This window comes from Prosopis cineraria, unplaced genomic scaffold (assembly GCF_029017545.1).
Source record: "Prosopis cineraria cultivar Desert tree isolate PC_DT_omini unplaced genomic scaffold, ASM2901754v1 PC7, whole genome shotgun sequence".
Lineage (NCBI taxonomy): Eukaryota > Viridiplantae > Streptophyta > Magnoliopsida > Fabales > Fabaceae > Prosopis > Prosopis cineraria.
Genome location: NW_026555338.1, coordinates 31,865,004 through 31,884,965, shown reverse-complemented (window position 1 = coordinate 31,884,965; position 19,962 = coordinate 31,865,004). Strand labels below are relative to the sequence as shown.

Here is a 19,962-nt window from a genome sequence, read left to right as displayed (position 1 = left end):
GTAGGGGTTATGATTCAAAGGAAAATCAATATCCTTTGCTTGCAAGAAACAAAATGGCGTGGAGAAGAAGCTAAGGATATTCAAGGTTTCAAACTTTGGTATACAGGAAAAGTAAGTGCACGCAATGGAGTAGGCATCATTATAGATAAGGAGTGGAAGAAGAATGTTGTAGAAGTTAGCAGAATTGGAGACAGAATTATTTCTTTAAAAATGATAATTGGACGTGAGACTGTTAATATTGTTAGCGCTTATGCGCCGCAAGTCGGGACAGAAGCCAGTCTTAAGGAATTATTTTGGGAGGATCTGGAGGGGTTGATTCGACACATACCACAGAGTGAAAAGATTTTTATTGGAGGAGACTTTAATGGGCATGTCGGGAGGGAAGCTGGTCAGTATGCGAGGGTGCATGGTGGTTTTGGTTTTGGAGAGCTAAACAATGAAGGGCAAACTCTTCTTGATTTCTCATTGGCGTATGATTTTAAGATTGCCAACACTTGTTTCAAGAAGAGAGATGAGCATCTCATCACCTACAAAAGTGGAGCCTCAAGGTCGCAGATTGATTTTCTTTTGGTTAGGAACACAGATAGAAAACTTTGTAAAAATTGTAAGGTGATCCCTGGAGATGCTGTAACGACACAACATAGGGTCCTAGTCCTTGATGTGTGTATTATGAGTAAAATCCAAAAACGTCGACAAGTAGTAACACCAAGGATTAGGTGGTGGCAATTAAAAGGTGAGAAGCAAGATATTTTCAAGCGAAATCTTTTGGATAAAGGAATTTGGGATTCTCAGGGAAGTGCTAACATCATATGGGAGGATATGGCTAAAAAGATACGGGAGGTTGCAAAAGTAGTTTTGGGAGAATCGAAAGGTCCTGGTCCGAGAGATAAGGAGTCTTGGTGGTGGAATAATAGTGTACAGGACAAAATCAAGTATAAGAAGAACTGTTTTAAAGCCATACATTTGTGTAACAATGAGGAAAATTGGGAGAGGTACCGTATGGCTAAGAAGGAAACTAAGAGAGCTGTGGGTGAAGCTCGTTCTAAAGCTTTTGAAGAATTTTATAAGAACCTTGAGACGAAGGAAGGAGAGCAAAATATTTATAAGATTGCCAAGAGCAGGGAAAGAAAATCAAGAGATCTAGAACAGGTAAGGTGTATTAAGGATGAAGAGGGAAGAATTTTAGTTACAGATGATGAAATTAAAAATAGATGGGAGACTTATTTTTCTAAACTTTTCAATGATGGAGAGGATTCATCTAGTAACTTGGAGGATTTAGTAACTGGTGAAGGAGAACAAAATTTGTCATTCTATCGAAAAATACGTGATAAGGAGGTAAAGGAAGCTCTTAAGAAAATGGCAAATGGTAGAGCGAACGGACCTGATTGTATATCTATCGAAGCGTGGAAATGTTTAGGTGAAGAAGGGGTGAGATGGTTAACTAAGTTATTTAATGTGATTTTACGGTCCAAGAAAATGCCTGATGAGTGGAGGAGAAGTACATTAATTCCTATTTATAAAAATAAAGGAGATATTCAGAATTGTACTAACTATAGAGGGATTAAACTCATGAGCCACACAATGAAATTGTGGGAGAAAGTAATTGAGCACAGGTTGAGATTGGAGACAAGTATTTCTGAGAATCAATTTGGTTTTATGCCAGGTAGATCAACTACAGAGGCGATTTATCTACTAAGGGGATTAATGGAAAAGTATCGTTGTAAAGATAAAGATCTACACATGGTTTTTATTGATTTGGAAAAAGCTTATGACCGTATACCAAGAGAAGTGCTTTGGAAAGCGTTGGAAAAAAAGGGAGTACGGATTGCTTATATTAAAGCCATACAAGATATGTATGAGGGGGTAAAAACTAGTATAAGAACGCCTAGTGGTCAAACAAAGGATTTTCCTATAAAGATTGGGCTACATCAGGGATCATCTCTGAGTCCTTATTTGTTCAACTTGATTTTAAATGTTTTGACGGAACATATTCAAGAGGAAATCCCGAAATGTATGCTCTTCGCGGATGATATAGTTCTTATAGCAGAGACAAGAGAAGAGGTTAATTGCAAACTTGAGTTATGGAGGAGGACATTGGAGTTGAAAGGTTTTCGTCTGAGTAGAAGTAAGACGGAATATTTATATTGTAAATTTGATAAAGGACTATTCGAAAATAATTTGGAAGTGAAATTAGGAGATCAAATTATACCTCAAGTGAAAAAGTTTAGATATTTGGGAGCCATTATCCAAAATGATGGCGAAATCAGTGGAGATATTTCACATAGAATTCAAGCTGGGTGATTTAATTGGAGAAAAGCTAAAGGAGTTATTTGTGACCGTAAGGTGCCTAATAAACTTAAAGGAAAGTTTTATCGTACTGCTATCAGACCGGCAATGTTATATAGTAGTGAATGCTGGGCTCTAACGGGACAGCAAGAGCATAAAGTTGGAGTAGCAGAGATGAGAATGTTACGATGGATGTGCGGACATACACGTAAAGATAAAATTCGAAATGAGCACATACGTGAAAAAGTGAGGGTGGCAGCTATTGAGGAAAAAATGGTAGAAAATCGGTTGAGATGGTTTGGGCATGTACAAAGAAGACCAAGGGAGGCACCAGTGAGAAGAGTGGAACATATAACTTTGAGTCCGATTAAGAGAGGTAGAGGAAGGCCTAAGAGAACACTCTTGGAAGTTGTTGAACGTGATCTCTTAATTAATAATATTTCTAAAAGCTTAATAAATGATAGAGCACAATGGCGTCTTGCAATCCATGTAGCCGATCCCACCTAATGGGATAAAGGCTTGTTGTTGTTGTTGTTGTTGTTGTAAATAAGTATATGTGACGTAAGGATTATAATAAACATGAGTTTGAGCATGCACGTGCGAGTGATGTGCTTAAATATTTAAAGAATAAGAGACACGATCATTGGTTTCACACTTGGGAATAGCGAAGCAGACATTGAAGGAAGCAAAAGCATATAATCAGGCATTCAGAGTTCACACAACCAAGAAGACAAAATTTAAGATTTCATGTTTACGCCCGCATGGAGCTTGCCTTTGCAGCTAGTGTTCCTCTGAAAACCACACATATGACGTATTAATACTTTTATGACAACTTCACCTTATTATGTTTCAATAAATTACTCACCTACTGCCACCATTTCTCTTCTAAAGAAATTTCACTTCGATAAATTTTTCATTATATTTAAATGTCAATAGCAGTTTGTGTACCTTCAATATATATACAATTTTAGTAAAATTAAAAAAATTATATTAATCTTATACATGTACAAATTTATGCATTTTTTTTTACAAAATTTTATAATCATTTATATTACTTACTTTTTTAGCCTATTCCCTCTAACATAGTATTTAACAAAATAACTTAAAGCAATTGGAATATTTGAAATTTTTAAGACTAAAATGAGGTAATATATTATAGGAGATGTGGAACATACATAATTTAAAATATATAGTTATGTAGCTTGATAGTCTGATTCCTAATTTCTTCTCATGCTCTACGTGGCTTTTTCCTATTTTATAAATCCGCAAGCGGTCAATTCTAATCTGTTGATATAATCTCCGGAAAAAAAAAAAATAAAAAGAAGAAGAAGAAGAAGAAGAAGAACGTAACAGTATGTAGCTGCGTGGCAAACGAAGAGGTGAAGTTCCCTTCGGTTCTGGATATCCTTGCTGCCGCAATTCCTGACGTAATAATTACAAAATCGAATCGATGAATAAAGTTGCAGCTAGAAGCCACTAGAATTCTAAACCACCTTCCCCTGCCGATTCCTTGCACTTATATATGTAACCATCACCAGCTTTTCTTCTAACATCCATACTCATAGATTCTTTGCTGTGATCTCGAGGTTGAGGTTCAACAATGGCAGACGAAGTGATTCTCCTGGATTTCTGGCCAAGCCCATTTGGGATGAGGGTCCGAATCGCTCTGGCAGAGAAGGGAATAGAGTACGAAGGAAGAGAAGAAGACTTGAGCAACAAGAGCCCTCTGCTTCTGAAGATGAACCCTGTTCACAAGCAAATCCCAGTCTTGATTCACAACGGTAAACCCATCTCTGAATCTCTCATCATTCTCCAATACATCGACGAGGTCTGGAATCAAAGCCCCAAATTACTTCCCTCTGATCCCTACCAGCGAGCCAATGCCAGATTCTGGGCCGACTACATCGACAAGAAGGTTTGTCTAAATCCAGTCATGTTCGTTCTCACTTATGCGTAACCAAATAGAATGTCAAAAAATCCCAGATTGATTGAACTCTTGAACTTATTCATCGTTTTTGAATTTCTGAAATTGTAGATATATTCGACTGGGAGATTGGTGTGGGCAACTACAGGGGAAGTGCAAGAAAGAGCGAAGAATGAGCTGAGAGAATGCTTCAAGAAGTTGGAAGTAGAGTTAGGGAACAAGACTTTCTTTGGTGGTGACATGTTTGGTCTGGTTGATGTGGCTCTGATACCCTTTTACAGTTGGTTCTTCACGCTTGAGACAACCGGAAAATTCAGCATCGCCGACGAGTTTCCGAGCCTGGTGGCTTGGGCTAAGAGGTGCATGCAGAGGGAGACTGTGGCTAAGTCTGTGCCTGACCAGTACAAAATTTATGACTTCCTCTTAGAGCTTAAGAAGAAGCTTCAACCTCAGCTTCAGCAGTAATACTGAAATGTGATGTACTTGTAGTAGTGAGTTCCTTAGTTGATTCTAGTGTTTGAATCCGATTACGGTCACTCTCGTTTCTGCGTACGCTGTGTGTGTTTCTTTTTTCTTTGTTCTGGAATGTGCCTTTGTCTCATTTTGGTTTGTAAGATATGGTAAGAATCGATCCATAATTATAGACAATAAATAACTTTGCTTTAGCCTTTTATATGGTGTGATTAATGCAACCCAATTTATGAAGCATCAAAAGAATTACAGAAAAAAAAAGAGTAGAATTATTGCATTTGTTAGGATTTGGAATTGATGATTATACATTTGAATTGTTAAAATTTAGGTCTATAATTATAAAGTTAATTATACTTCATTTAAGATAAATGAATAAATAAATTTATTTAAATTGTTAAATTGAATATCTTTAACAAGTATCGGCACTTGGTGTTGTTCTGAGTACAGCCATCATTGCAAATTCATTTTTAATCAGTACAAGTGAAACTAGATACACATCATCTGCTGCGGCTAAATTTATTTAAAAATAAAATAAAAAAAACTCAAGAAGAGCCAAACAATCATGAAACTCCAAAGCAGAGAAATCTCAGACACAAACAAATATAAATGGAAGAATGTGAGACAAATGAGAAAAACAACACCAAAAGTCAAAACCTAAGTGATGTCAGTCTCGTGTCTATTATTTATTGAAATCAATCCGACGAGTCACGAATCAGCAAAACCATGCCTCCTTTATTCTTCTCACAGCACACAAAAAACTCAGAAATAGCTGGAACAAAAACTAGAAGGTGCTGGAGAAAACTGGTCTCTCAGAGAGACACAGCACAGAGGAAGAACCACAACAAGTGGAGGAACAGAGACAAGAGTGACCACCAAAATCCTTGTCTTCCTCAACAATGGTGTCCAGCATTTTCTTCATCCCGCGACGCGTGACAGAAATAAACCTCGGAGGAGCAACCTCTGTGACCACCCTCGCAGATTTGAACTTGGCCATTTTCTGTTACAGAAAACAAAGTAGAGCAATCTATGGTTTCCCAAGCTATCATGAAAGAGAGAGAGAGAGAGAGAGAGAGAGAGAGAGAGAGAGATGAATGCAATGCATGAAGCGAGGTATGGGATTGGTTGATTTATAGGGATGAGGATTGGTGAAATTGTGGCGCAAAGTTCCTGAATATTGAAGCAAGTTGCTTTCAATGGTCGGTCACGTTGTGGGGCCGCATCAATAAAGCAGTGTCCTTCATCAACCAAAAGGTACAGTGTCCTTCCCTTGCATGCCTTTCCTGTATCACACACCTTGATTAATCCCAATTTTCTGGACATGCCATTGAGAGGGGGAAAAATGATTGAGAATTTGAGATCAAAGAAACTAAAAGATTCCCAGTTTTATTCTTTCTCTTCAAACCATGCCTTGGGTTATAGTGCACAAGATCTGGAGAGCTAGTGTTTGATTTAGATTTGGTGAGTAACCCAAATTTATTAATGAGTGTATTAATTATAATTATTAAATTTTTTTCAACACTTGAAAATTGTTAAGATACATTTCTATGCAAACATTTAAAACAATTCTCATAATTAAAACATCATGTATATTTTTCCTTTCTAAGTATTAGAAGACAAAATTTTTGATAGTTTTGGTTTTGTTTAAATCGATGATTGTTTATACTATATGAGACGCTTATTGAGTGAATGAATTTAGGTCACATATTATATCTAAATCAATTTGATTTCAAGTAAACCACATACTAAAACGATGATTTAGAAGAAAGAATTCTTTTGTGATTTATAACATGAAAATAACCATGAGTATCATGAATCCTCTTACCCATTAATTGTCTACTAGAGTTGTAGGATTTTATAAATGCTTGAGAAATTATGTTTAACCAAAAACAAATGAAACATTAAATTAAAGGGTTAGTTATATGAGAATGCATTTCAATTATTTCACTATAATTATATGAATTGTTAGATTAAGGTATAGGGCACACCAAAAGATAGAGTTGTGATTTGGTGTTCTTCCTGTATCTTGTGCCTACATCTCCAACAATCATTTGATTGAATCGGCAATCTCTAATGTCACGTGAGACATTCATTAGAGAAAATGATTTAAGACATTTATTGAATTCTAATCCGCATGAGAAGGAAAAATAAAATTAGGATTCCTAATGATTGGGACAAAAGGTGAGCATTGAATTCGGAGAGTGATGAGAGTGAAATGTGAGTTTGTGAGGCAGTGAGGATGTGGTTTGCAGCCTTAGCTGCATCAACACGACATTGGTAGGGAAAGGGGACATTCGGCTCTTCTATGATCGTACAAATAATGTATATAATATATGTGTTGACAAATAAAAGGGGACCAAGTATAAAATAGAGTAAATTTGATATATATAAAATAAAAATAATAATTCTTGAGAATGCCAGCTTGCCGTTGAAGAACAGGTTTGTTAGTTTGCTGGTGTACGAAAACGAGTTTCACATGGCCTTCTCGTCGTTATCGATATCATTCCACGAAACAAATTGCCCAAACTAGAGAAACAAACAATCTAACAGTACTTCCCTCATATCTCTCAATATCGTTCTTTTCTTTCTTTCCTTTTTTAAGAAAATATTTTTATAGCTTTCTGTCAAAAAAATTTCTTAGTGCCATGGAGAGATTTACCATTTGCTCTCTGTAAACTGGAGGAGATACTTTATGCTGTTGATAGGGTCTCCTTCTTGCATTCACTAAAAAATTTCTTTTGAGAAATAATATATTTTACTATTATTTATTGATGATTTATGCTTAGTAATAAGAAGGAAAAATTAATTTTTCCTAGCTTTATCATGTGAGATAGATGAAAGTATTTGTCTGTTAATTATAAGACGGAAACACTTTCATACTAGACATTGACACGCAAGTTCTAACATATAGATCACATTACCATAATATATAATTAGTGAGATGAGAAACTGAAAATTATAACATATAAAGCATATTCTAGTTTGTTCACTAATCAGAACCTCTTCAATTAAACATGCCATCCCCAAACAATTCCAAAAAGTAACAAAGTGCCAACGATAATTTGTCAAATGTGTGGAATTGGCATTACTCTATGAGGAATATTATTTGACTCAAAAGAATCAAATTCAAGAACTAGGGGGCAAAAGAAAAGGGAAGCCACCTTCATCTGCCGTCAAAAGAAAGTTGTTTATCTCAATGTGCTAGTAAGAAATGTTAACATATAGTAGGAATATTATTTGCTTTTATCATATTACACACAGACACACGCGCGAAATGAAATATATAGTATTTATTATATTATAATTAATTTTTTCAATAATATGGATGCTAATTTTATATTTTGAAAAATATATTGTACTTTTGTTAGTTTTCCATTTCATTTTAGATGAGGTTATTTCCACAACAACGATACCATGCATGCATTGTAGCACTCAACAAGTTTATCTTTCAAGTCACCTTAATTTGAGGGAAATTAAAGGATTAAAACGGTAAAGATTCAATTTTTACTTGTGAAAGTATCAGATTATATGATAGTTTTCCTTACACTACGTTACATTTGTTTATTGTATAAAAATAATTAAAAAAAAAGATAGAAAGATAATGGACATGTTAATGATGGTACTATTGTAAATTTACAGCGATATTGATAAACAGCATAAATACGATTAAAGTACGATTACGGAAAAGAGTACTTGAGGAAAGTACATTGTCCCCCCCCCTCCTAAATGCTCGTCCACGTAGTCAATTTCTACAATTAATGCAAACAAGATTTTTTTTTTCTCAAAAATGAAAATCATGAAATTTTTACAATAGATTCAAATAGATTTTTTTTTTGGGGGGTCTATTTTGAACCACAACCACAAGAGACCGATACGAAAAACACTGGATTAATGTGTCACAGAAACACCCATAACGTGTAAAAGGTTGAGCCTGATCATTTCCCACCAAGTGCCCATTAATTACTCCCTCTGTCCTTGTGGGTAAGAAATTTTTTAAAACTTTTTTTATTTTTAAATATAAAAAATTATTAACATATTTTTAAATGAATGAACCATTATATCTTTATTAAATTAAAAAAAATAAATACTCCTATTAATTTACTCTGAAAAAAGACTCATTTTGTATTTACAATAATTAAGAAGAAAATTAAAATGTTAACATACTTCTAATTAAATAATTAACTTTTATTAATTTATATAATTTGATTAAAAACATTTTATATATAAAAATAAAGATAGTATGTTTTAGTAGATGATTCATTGCTTTGGAGGTGATGAAGTTGCTTGGCATTCAGCAGTTTTCATTCTTTTGTCCTTTAAGAAGATTGTCTATACGTCTAATAAACGAGTAATAATTAGATGCTCCTTCACTTCATATTCATATAATGAAAGAAGGTATAAGGCTCAGATTCATTTAGTATATTTAAAAAAAAAAAACGGTGATTTAAGTAAAGTGCCAGAATTAATCATCAACGTGTCCTGTCTTGGTTGGGTCAAGTAACTCAAGTAGTGTGTGTGTGTGTGTGTGTGTGTGTTATATTTGGTCCATTGAAGAACATGAGTAATAAAAACACACATTTTCATGCAAAGTGCACATTCAGCTACCGAAAGCCATGGCAAAATCGAATGAGTAAACAAGTTTCTTTATTTTTGGCGTTGTCTCCCTCCATCCAAGGACACGAGCAATAACTAACAAGACTCACATAAACATACCAGGTTAACTTCATGCGAATGCATAGATTTAGCTAGAAACCATGGAAACCGCATCAGTAAAACGAGTTTCCTTATTCTCATCTCAGTGTCTGTCCATCAAAGAACCTTGACATAGCTAACCATCCTAAACCAGAATACTGTAATTAGAGTCTTACCTAAAATTCCCTGGCATTTTCCAATTAAGATGTTTTCTGTTTAGTCCAATTGATTCTTCTTCCTGTAGGCTAAGACAAACTCGTAGATCTCCTTCTCATCAGCAAGTGTTGCAAGTGATTTGACAACACTTGCTCTCCTCAAGCATCTCTTAGCCCATTCAATGATTTTAGGATATCCTGCTTCCACTTTGAAGTTCCATATTGTCTCGTAAACATAGAACTATTTATAGAATGGGAACAAAGCAACATCCACAAACCCAAACGTGTCGCCTCCGAAACATGGTTTGTCTCTGAGAAACTCCTCGAATTGCTTCAAGTTCTCAATCAGTTCCTTCTTTGCCTGCTCATGCCCTTTAACTTTTGCTCCCCAAATCCTCTTGACAAACATCATGAACCTGCATATTCTGATAGCACTTTCACTGCTGACAAATATCCTTTTTGACAGTGATGATAAAACTGATACCAACCTCGGAAGTAATGAGATCAGCACAGAATTTGGCTTGAGCTCTCTGATAAGGATCAGAGGGGAGTAATGGAGCTTCACGACCGTTCCAGACCTCATCAATGTACTCGACAATTATTAGTGACTCATTGATGGATTTGCCGTTATGGATCAGAACTGGGATCTTCCTGTGAACTGGGTTCATTTGCAGAAGCACAGAGCTCTTATTGGTCAGATCTTGTTCCTTGTACTCGTACTTACACCTTTCTCGGCCAAGGCAACCCTAGCCCTCATCCCAAACATGCATACGTTGGCATCCAGCAAAACAACGTCGCCCGCCATTGTCAAAGACAACCACAGAAATCTCTAGCAGAAAGAGTGAAGCATACAGACCAGAACTGGATATTTTAAGAACAGAGAATGGAAATACATTAAAGAAAACTGGATCATCGGCAAGGTTTCAGTCCAGCCTTGAGTGTCGGTAGTCGAACGTAGTCCACAAGTTTTTGTTTCCCTTATCACTTTTTATGTGAGAATATGGAATGCGGACCACCCCATCCTTTTCATCAAGCTTGTTTCAATATTCCAATATGGAAAAGTATTTATACAGGAGATAACTATGTAACTGAAAATAGAAACAAATCTGTACAATAATTAAAAATATATAAAATGAAAGAATGATATCATATAATATCAGCTATCATATAATAACAGCCTATGTTAGTCATTGGTCGGTCACAAAACCTGTGGATACTAATTCATCTAGAAATTCCATATCGCTAGAGGAACACTATTTGACCTTACATTTATCAACAAATCTTGAAGGATGCAGAGGCATGTAGAGAATATCAGGTTAGTTGAGGACTCCTCAGTCTATCAAAGGTCAAAAGCTTGGCTTCCCATCCAAAAATGCCTCAATTTGTAACTGATAGGTACTGTAAAAGAAAATTTTACTTTCATGTTGAGCAACAGAACATGTGAGATATACATTAGGAAGGAGTAACTTGTGCGATTCCATATCATTAGCTGTTCAGAAGAGCAACATTGGACTTCCTGGACATGAGGAAACAAGAAATCTTGAAGACACAACAAAGATTCTAACCGTAAAGGAACATGTGATTGGTTCCTTGCAGAGTGTTTGATGTATAGAATATATATCGATAAAATAATGTATATTATATATTTGTAGACAAATAAAAGGCACCAAGAGTGTAAAATAAAGTAAATTTCATATATACAAACTTAAAAAAAATTCCCTCCATCTTATTTTGTAACACATTTTTGAAGTGAATTCATCATATTATAATTAATTTTTCCAATAACATGGATATTTTTTTTAAAAAATTATTTTGTACTTTTGCTAGTTCTATTTCATTTTAGATAAAAGGTTATTTGCATAAGAATGACACCATGCATTGTAATGCTTAACAAGTTGATCTTTCAAGTTACCTTAATTTTTTTTTTTGACCAAGTTACCTTAATTTGAGTTTGAGGACTTGAGGAACAAGAGAATCCCGGTTCTCCTCTAAATGAACCCGGTTCACAAGGAAATTCCGGTTCTCATTCACAAAGATAGATATATCTCTGAGGCCCTCATTGCGGTCCAATGCCTCAGATCCTAAACTAATTCTGGGCTGACTATGCTGATAAGAGGGGATCTTATAACTCTCATTCCATCAAAACACAACTTTTCATATTATTCTTTAGTTTTCACAAAAGCTCTATGACCTTCATTTATTTTTAGACCAAGTCTACTTGTAAATCTATTCATAATTATCAATACATCAACATCAAAATAGATTATAAAAATACTCTAAACAAGTCATTTACTTGTTATAAATAGTACGACTTATTCTCAAGTCTTCACATGTCAAGACTGGGTAATGCATAATCAAACATGTTAGTTGAGGAGTCTATTTTGGTTCTAAATGTAAAACCATAATCTCATTTGTCTCTCATATTTATTATTTTTTCCAAAACTACCTTTATAGTGAGATTCTTGTAAGATATATAAGTTATGTTGATAATACTCCAATATAAATAATTAAAAGACGGGGTATTTTAGAAATACAAGTACATATAACTAACTTACCTAATTTTCTTAATTTATGTAAATTAGTTAATTAGTTTATACATTTAGAACCGAAAGAAGTAGGTAAATCGAAATAGATATGAAGTGGGAAGAGAGTGGAAACAGGCAAAGGAGAACATCTAATAAAAGAGTGTGTCTTCATCTCTTCCTGATCAGCACAAAGTGTGTATGAGTTCCTTTTGGAGATAATGAAGTTATCCGCCACTCAATAGGTTAATTTCATGTTCTCATGTTTCTTTCTTCATCTTAAATTTGCTTCAACTTTTAATAAAGATACATCTCTTAAACGAACAATTAGATGCGCCTTCACTACATGTTCAGATAACAAGTTGTAAAGCTCAGATTCATTATGTGCTGTAAGTATATCTAAAAAAATGTTGATTTAGGTAAAGTGCCAGAATCAACCAACTTGTCCTGTCTTGGCTGGGTTGAGTCAATCAAGTAGTGCGCGCGCGCGCGCGTTAGATAGTCTTCATTGAAGAACATGAGTAATAAAACACATTTTCATGCATTCGGCTACTAAAAGCCACAGAAATCTAGGATGAGTAAAATACGGCCATGAGTAATAACTAATAAGACACACGGAAATATGCCAGGTTCTTTTACAATGCAAAGACACTAAGATGTGTCTAATAATTTCATGCAACTTCATATATTCAGCCAGCCAAACCATGGAAACCTCGTCAGTAAAACAAGTTTCCTTATTCTCTCAAGTCTGTCCATCAAAGAAACCTAGACAAACCCAACCATCCTGAACCAGGATACTTTAATTCGCGTCTTACCTAAAATTCCCTGGCCTTTTCCAATTAAGATGTTTTCTATTTAGTCCAACTGAAGCTTCTTCCTGTAGCCCAAGACAAACTCGTAGATCTCCTTCTCATCAGCAAGTGATTTGACAACACTTTCTCTCTTCAAGCATCTCTTAGCCCATTCGATGATTTTAGGACACTCTGATTCCACTTTGAAGTTCCCTATTTTCTCATAAACATAGAACCATTTATAAAATGGGATCAAAGCAACATCCACAAAACCAAACGTGTCACCACCGAAATATGGTTTGTCTCCAAGAACCTCCTCCAATTGCTTCAAGTTCTCAATCAGTTCCTTTTTCGCCTGCTCATGCTCTTCAACTTTTCCAACCCAAATCCTCTTTCCAACCTCATGAACCTGCATATTTTGATAACACTATCAGTACTGATAAATATCATTTTAGACAGTGATAAAACTGATACCAACCTTGGAACCAATGAAATCAGCCCAGAATTTGGCTTGAGCTCTCTGATAAGGATCAGAGGGGAGTAATGGAGCTTCACCCTTCCAGACCTCATCAATGTACTCAACAATTATTAGTGATTCATTTATGGCTTTGCCGTGATGGATCAGAACTGGGATCTTCTTGTGAATTGGGTTCATTTGCAGAAGCAGAGGGCTCTTGTTGGTCAGATCCTGTTCCTTGTACTCATACTTAACGCCTTTCTCGGCCAAGGCAACCCTAGCCCTCATCCCAAACATGCTTACCTTTGCATCCAACAGAAGAACCTCGTCTGCCATAATCCAAGACGACTACTGAAATCTCTAGCTGAATGACTGAAACAGTGAGGCGCAAGAACTGGAAATTTTGAGTACACAGAATGGATGATCGGCAACGTTTTGGTCCAGTTTTGTGTGTCCATATATGGTTGAACGTCTTCCACATGTTTCCTTATCCAAATTAGCTCAGACGGTAAACATTATTCTTTTGTTTTTGTTTTTGTTTTGGCCAAAAGGCAGTAAACATTATTCGAGTAAACAGACTGTTCATCGTGGTCACTAGACAGCCACAAAACTTGTGTATAGTAAATCACGAAGGCTAGAAATTCCATGCCGTTAGAGGAACACTATTTGACTTTCCATTTATCAACCAATCTTGAAGCATGCTGAGGGCTAATATGTAAAGAATCTCAGGTAAGTTAAAAGGGCTCTTCAGTCTATCAAAGGTTAAAGCAGGACACACCTACTTGATTGCTAGAGGGGCCAACTGCCCTCACCAAATATATATATATATATATATAACTCAAAAAACTTTTTTTACCTCCTAAAATGTTTCAATTGCGTTCTATTGAAAGAAAAAATTAATTTTTTTTTTGGCCAAGAAGGAAAACAAAAAAAGATAATAAATTTTTTTTAAAATATGTAAATAACAATTTGATCTTTCAAAATATTATGATTCTCCTAAAATTTTTAAAGACTTTTCTATCATTAATAAATTTACATAAATTATTAAATTATCCTTATTAAAAATAAATAATTCACAAGTTTTATTTAAATATTTACAACTTTTTTTCTTATATTCTTAATAATACAATAGCAAATAAAGAATTTAATATATGAAGTTGTGATTTACTATTATATTATTGCGAATATAAAAAGAAAAATTACGAATATTTAAACTAAGCAATTTGGTAATTTATACAATTCATTAATGATAGAAAACTTTCTAAAGACTTCAAAGAAATTATGATATTTTGAGAGACTAAATTATCATTTATATATTTTAAAATAATTTTATTGTCATTTTTTCAAAGAAAAATCAATTTACCTCCTTAAAAGTTTCACTTATCTCTCCCAAATCTAACCTATATGTTATAATTCTAAATAATGATATAATTTAGGAATAAAGGGATAATATTTTAAAAAATATTTTTTAACTTGTTTAAATAAAAAAATTATCCCAAAAAATATTCTAATACTGAAAAGTGGTTAAATTTTATTTATATTAGATAGTTTTATTTAACACACCATTATAATTGTATGCTTTATACCTTATTCTCTAACAATTATTTAACAAATTTTTACCCCCACTGCCAAATTTTTCCGGGTCCGTGACTAGTTAAAAGTTTGGCTTCCCGTCCAGAAATGCTTCAAATTTTAACTAATAGATATTGTAAAATAAAATTTTACAATATGTTGAGCAACAGAGCGTGTTAGAAATACATTAGGAAGGAGCAACTCGTGAGATTCAATATCATTCGCAGCTCAGTAAGAACAGCATTTGACTTATGAATATGAGAAAGCAAGAAATCCTGAACACAGAACAAAGATTCTAACCGTAAAGGAACATGTGGTAGACACTCTCAAAAACATCTGATTCTCCTGATTCAGAGGCACATCCTGGCACTGAGACCACAATCAATTGTCTGCCTCAATACAGTCAAGGGCCAAGCAGTCCATTACTTCTATTTTCTTTTCTTTTTTGTGTGTTCTCTTGTCGAGTATTTTCTCTTCAATTAACCCCAAAAAACAAAAAAAAAAACTCATTGGTGTCCTTGTAACCTGCAAGAGACTTGGAAACGTTCTCCCCTTACATGCATCTCTGGTTATATTCCAACAATCACTAGTTTAAAACCATGAAGGATAAGCAACAAACTAATTTAGAATTCATATGCGATTTTTAACATATTGATAATTAGTTTTCTTTCCGTTAGCAAGACTAATTTTCTCGGGTTAAGTCTTTACCAATAAAAATTAGTTGCAGCATAAGAAGATAATTTTGGGATGAAGGATAAATTGATTAAGAGGTTATAATTGCGGTTTTGAATTAATTTAGTAACAAACATGTCATGGTACTACAGAATGCCATGGGTGTGGATGAGTCCATAGTTTGACTTTTCACACCTCAGAAACCACAAGTCAACAAATGCTGAAGAAATAACCTAGTGTTTTTTTCTTCCCCTTATTATTGTAAAAGAACATCAACAACACATTCTTACAATCAACTAATTTTACTGTAATCAACAGACACAACCAAGTCTTCGTTCTCAAACACACCAAACTCAGGCATGTTTTTCATCAAACTAATTATTTTTGTTTATTCTTGGCACAGGTTCTTCAACTCGCATATGTTTCTCCAATCCAATTGACTTTTCTTTCTGAAGTCAACAACAAAATTGTAGATCTCCTTCTCACCAGCAAGAGACTTGGAAACGCTTTCCCTGTGGATGCATCTCTGAGCCCAGGCAATGAGCTTAGGACAATGCGTTTCCACCTTGAAGTGGCATAATTGCTCGTAAGTGTAAAACCAGTTATAGAATGGAATCAAAGCAACGTCAATAAACCCGAAGGTTTCACCTCCAAAGAAAGTATTATATCCCAGCGTCTCTTCCAATTGCTTCAAGCCCTCTATCATCTCCTTCTTTGCCTCCTCTATTTCTTCTCTCTTTCCTGCCCATATCCTTCCTCCAACATCTCCCACCTGCATTTAATTACCATATGATCCATGTATTGAAGTTATGTATCATGACTCGGATTGAGTCTATATCAGTGCAGATAACGCCTTGAGAACTAGATCAAGAGGTGCCGGAGAATTAGGAAACTACCTTCTTGTTGACAAAATCAGCCCAGAATCTGGCTTGAGCTTTGAGGTAAGGATCAGAGGGAAGTAAAGGAGCTGTGTGGTTCCAAACTTGGTCGATGTATTCAATTATTATGAGGGATTCACAGATGGGTTTGCCTTTGTGAATAAGGACAGGGATCTTCTTGTGAATTGGGTTCATTTGCAGAAGCAGAGGGCTCTTGTTGCTCAGGTCCTCTTCCTTGTACTCGTATTTGATTCCCTTCTCAGCCAACGCTATCCTGGCTCTCATCCCAAACATGCTCAGCCACTCGTCCAATAGCACCACCTCTTCTTCTTCCGCCATTGTTCAACTCAGATGAATCTTTCACTTGTGCAGGGCACAAGTACGAGGAAGATATTATAGGTGATTGATCTCAACCACTAATTCCTTCTTTTTTCTTTTTTTTCCCTTCTTTATTTATTATTCTGTGCTCACCTGTTGCTTTCTGGTAGATTCCTTCAACTCCAATATACTCATCCATTCTTTTTTATGTTTTTAATTAAAAGTCAGAGATTAAGATCATCTTGCACGTGAATGATATAAGATTTGAAGACCTTTAAGCGGACAATGAGACTTAAATATGCCCTTGATGTTCTGAAATTTTCATAAGAAAACGCACTAAGCTCTTGCTTACTTTTACTGCTGATGTTTCATTGTAATTATAGTTTACAGGCAAACCAGTGAATTGCATCCGACAAACTAATGTCAATTATTGAGATTATCAATAAGTAGACAAACCCAAGTGGAACCAGCTCATTGATTAGATAACCATGATTGAGATTGAGGTACACTGTATACAAAGATGTCGGCTGTTGATTCCCTAATATGCATGGAATATTTGGTTGGTAAAAAATAGATATGGTGCAGTAATTTGCTTAGAATCAGCCTAGGCGAGCCTAGATGATTTCTTGTAGGCCAAAACAGACTCGTAGACTTGCTTCTCGTCCCCAAGAGATTTGGACACACTTTCCCTCATCTTGCATCTCTTAGCCCAAGCTATGAGTTTAGGGCACTCTTCCTCTATCTTGAAGTTACCAAACGTCTCGTAGGTATAAAACCAGCAATAAAAAGGAATGAGAGCAACATCAACAAAGCCAAACATGTCACCCCCAAAATAAACCTTGTCCCCAAGCTCCTCCTCCATTTGGTTCAAGCTCTCTATGAACTCATTCTTCGCCTTCACTTGCTCTTCTCCATTCGAATTCCATATTCTCCTGGAAGCTCCATACACCTGCACTTTTTCAAGCTCTCTGTGAGACATGCCTGTGCATTTGTAAGTAAATTAAATTGGTGGTGTTAAGGCCTTGAAGGAATCTTTCTACCTTGAGATCAACGAAATTAGCCCAGAATCTGGCTCGAGCTCTGAGATAAGGATCAGAGGGAAGTAAAGGAGCTGTGTGGTTCCAAACTTGATCGATATATTCGACTATTATGAGGGACTCGCAGATGGGTTTGCCATTGTGAATGAGGACTGGAATGTTCTTCTGAATTGGGTTCATTTGCAGAAGCAGAGGGCTCTTGTTCGTCAGATCTTGTTCCAGGCGCTTATATTGAACTCCTTTCTCGGCCAGAGCAATGCTAGCCCTCATCCCAAACATACTGAAGCCACAGTCTAATACAACAATCTCCACCTTATCATCAGCCATTGTTAAAGAAGCTGTAGAGCGATGAGTGCTAAAGAAGAATACGCAGTCTAATATGATTTTTTTTTTAATACTAATATGAATTTGTTGATTATATTTTACATACGCAATCTCCAACTGCGGAAAAGTCAGTAGAGACGGCCTGAGCTCGTAGGAATTGCATTGGGTCATTTACTAAAGGGTCCACACTCAAATGGACTCGTCAGTTCTATTTCTGTTGAGAAAATGGTAAAAAGATTGGATCTAGTTCCAAAAGCAAAAAAGCAACAGGTAAACAAAAGAAAAATAACTCATGGAACTTGGTTTGGTTTTCATTTCATAAACAATGTTTTATTTTTAAAAATTAAAAAAATTAAAAAAATTGTTTGAATAAGTATTTTAAATTTAATTATTTCCAAAATTATTCTATTTTGTTCTGAGAAATAATTTTAAAAACTGAATTATAAAAGAGATTTTAAAAATAAAAAATAAAAACACAACCAAACAAACTATTAATGTGCAGAGGTTTGAATCTCCTGAGATTTTTTATTTTATATATAATAAAATATTATTCAGAACTGGCATTCATCAATTAAATTAATTGAATTGTCATATTTATCGAATAGTAACTTGTCTGGACAAACTCCAGGATGAACACGATTGCAATCTTTTGATGGCTCTAGCTACAAAGAAAATCCCACTAGGCAGGCTTTGTTCTCCTGGAGATCATCCTTCAGGAAAATGGACACAAGCCAATGAAGTTGTTGATAAAGATGATTCTTTCATAACAAGAGTATGTGTTGGCGTGAATTGCAATTTTATTGTAATCTCTATTGACGATGACGCCAACCAGTTCATATAAATTCTGTGATAGGTTTATATTAAGTGCTTTAGGTTAGTCTATTACGTCAAAATAATTTAAATTATTTAATTAGATACATTTTAAACTTGATATATTTTTAATTTATTTTTAAATTTTTTTAGATGTAGGATCTCTTTAAATCTAATATCCCTATACTATTTTTTTTAACATTTTTTCATTTTCATTTTTTTCTTTTTCTTTTTATTTGGACTTATGCTTTGTTTTTTCAGTCTTCAAGGCTCTAGATATCCTCCTCCCCCTTCTCTCATCCTTTTCTAACCTTTTATTTTTTAGTATTTTTTTATCTCTGATTGAATAGCTCATGAGATCATATTAGATTTATATTAAGTATGTTTTAAAATAATCTATTATATTAAAATAGTTTAAGCAATTTAGTTAAACACATCCTAAGTTTTATATATTCTTAATTTAGTAAGATGTGAAATTTTTTTGGACTTCTTTTAAGTCTAATATTGCAAAGTTATCTTGTATTTACATTTAAAGGTATGAAGATTTCTCATTTTAATCCAAGTGCCATGCCAAATAGATAATTAGTTCGCATGATCAATCATTGTGCCATTTAAGAACTTGGAGCTGCCTCTCGCTTAAAGAACAGCATTTTGAAATTTTCTAATGGCTAAAGAAAATAGAAGGAAAATAATGAATAAGATAAGAAGTCATTGCAATGTTGGCTGTTATAGGTTAATTAATATTTAACAGTCACAGCATTGTCGATATTTGATATATAAATTAGATTATATTTGAATATGTAAGATATTTCACAGAATAGTAATCATTAATTATTTATTTGTAACACGAAGGAAATAATTTTGACACACACATATTGGAAATTAGGTATTTTCCTGATGGTAAAAATATCGAAAAATTTAGGTAGAAGGATATCAATTAGCCAATGGAGTTTCATAAAATGAGAAGTTTTATGTCTGAATCAATATTTGAATTGGGGGTAATAATTACGTTAGTTTTTTTTTCCTCCAGCAATTATTTTAGTTATAATGACATTT

At 34.6% G+C, this 19,962-nt stretch overlaps 4 protein-coding genes and 1 pseudogene across 4 annotated transcripts; 1 reads left to right on the top strand and 4 right to left on the bottom strand.

Moving 5' to 3' along the window:
• Positions 1-3,647: 3,647 nt before the first annotated feature.
• Positions 3,648-4,883, top strand: LOC129314888 (probable glutathione S-transferase parA). The gene is made up of 2 exons (XM_054958372.1): positions 3,648-4,201; positions 4,322-4,883. Exons 1-2 carry the CDS (start codon positions 3,887-3,889, stop codon positions 4,673-4,675), a joined length of 669 nt encoding a protein of 222 aa, XP_054814347.1. The 5' UTR covers positions 3,648-3,886; the 3' UTR covers positions 4,676-4,883.
• A 4,422-nt stretch (positions 4,884-9,305) lies between these two features.
• LOC129316050 (glutathione S-transferase 3-like) lies at positions 9,306-11,147 on the bottom strand (annotated as a pseudogene).
• A 1,475-nt stretch (positions 11,148-12,622) lies between these two features.
• LOC129315094 (probable glutathione S-transferase) lies at positions 12,623-13,736 on the bottom strand. The gene is made up of 2 exons (XM_054958622.1): positions 13,317-13,736; positions 12,623-13,247 (listed from the first exon to the last, which is right to left on the bottom strand). The coding sequence occupies exons 1-2, from the start codon at positions 13,629-13,631 to the stop codon at positions 12,903-12,905; spliced, it is 660 nt and encodes a 219-aa protein (XP_054814597.1). The 5' UTR covers positions 13,632-13,736; the 3' UTR covers positions 12,623-12,902.
• Positions 13,737-15,630: 1,894 nt separating this feature from the next.
• Positions 15,631-16,803, bottom strand: LOC129316134 (glutathione S-transferase 3-like). Its single transcript, XM_054960408.1, has 2 exons — positions 16,436-16,803; positions 15,631-16,311 (listed from the first exon to the last, which is right to left on the bottom strand). Exons 1-2 carry the CDS (start codon positions 16,754-16,756, stop codon positions 15,928-15,930), a joined length of 705 nt encoding a protein of 234 aa, XP_054816383.1. The 5' UTR covers positions 16,757-16,803; the 3' UTR covers positions 15,631-15,927.
• Positions 16,804-17,196: 393 nt separating this feature from the next.
• Positions 17,197-18,143, bottom strand: LOC129316133 (probable glutathione S-transferase). The gene is made up of 2 exons (XM_054960407.1): positions 17,776-18,143; positions 17,197-17,684 (listed from the first exon to the last, which is right to left on the bottom strand). The coding sequence occupies exons 1-2, from the start codon at positions 18,097-18,099 to the stop codon at positions 17,340-17,342; spliced, it is 669 nt and encodes a 222-aa protein (XP_054816382.1). The 5' UTR covers positions 18,100-18,143; the 3' UTR covers positions 17,197-17,339.
• Positions 18,144-19,962: the final 1,819 nt, after the last annotated feature.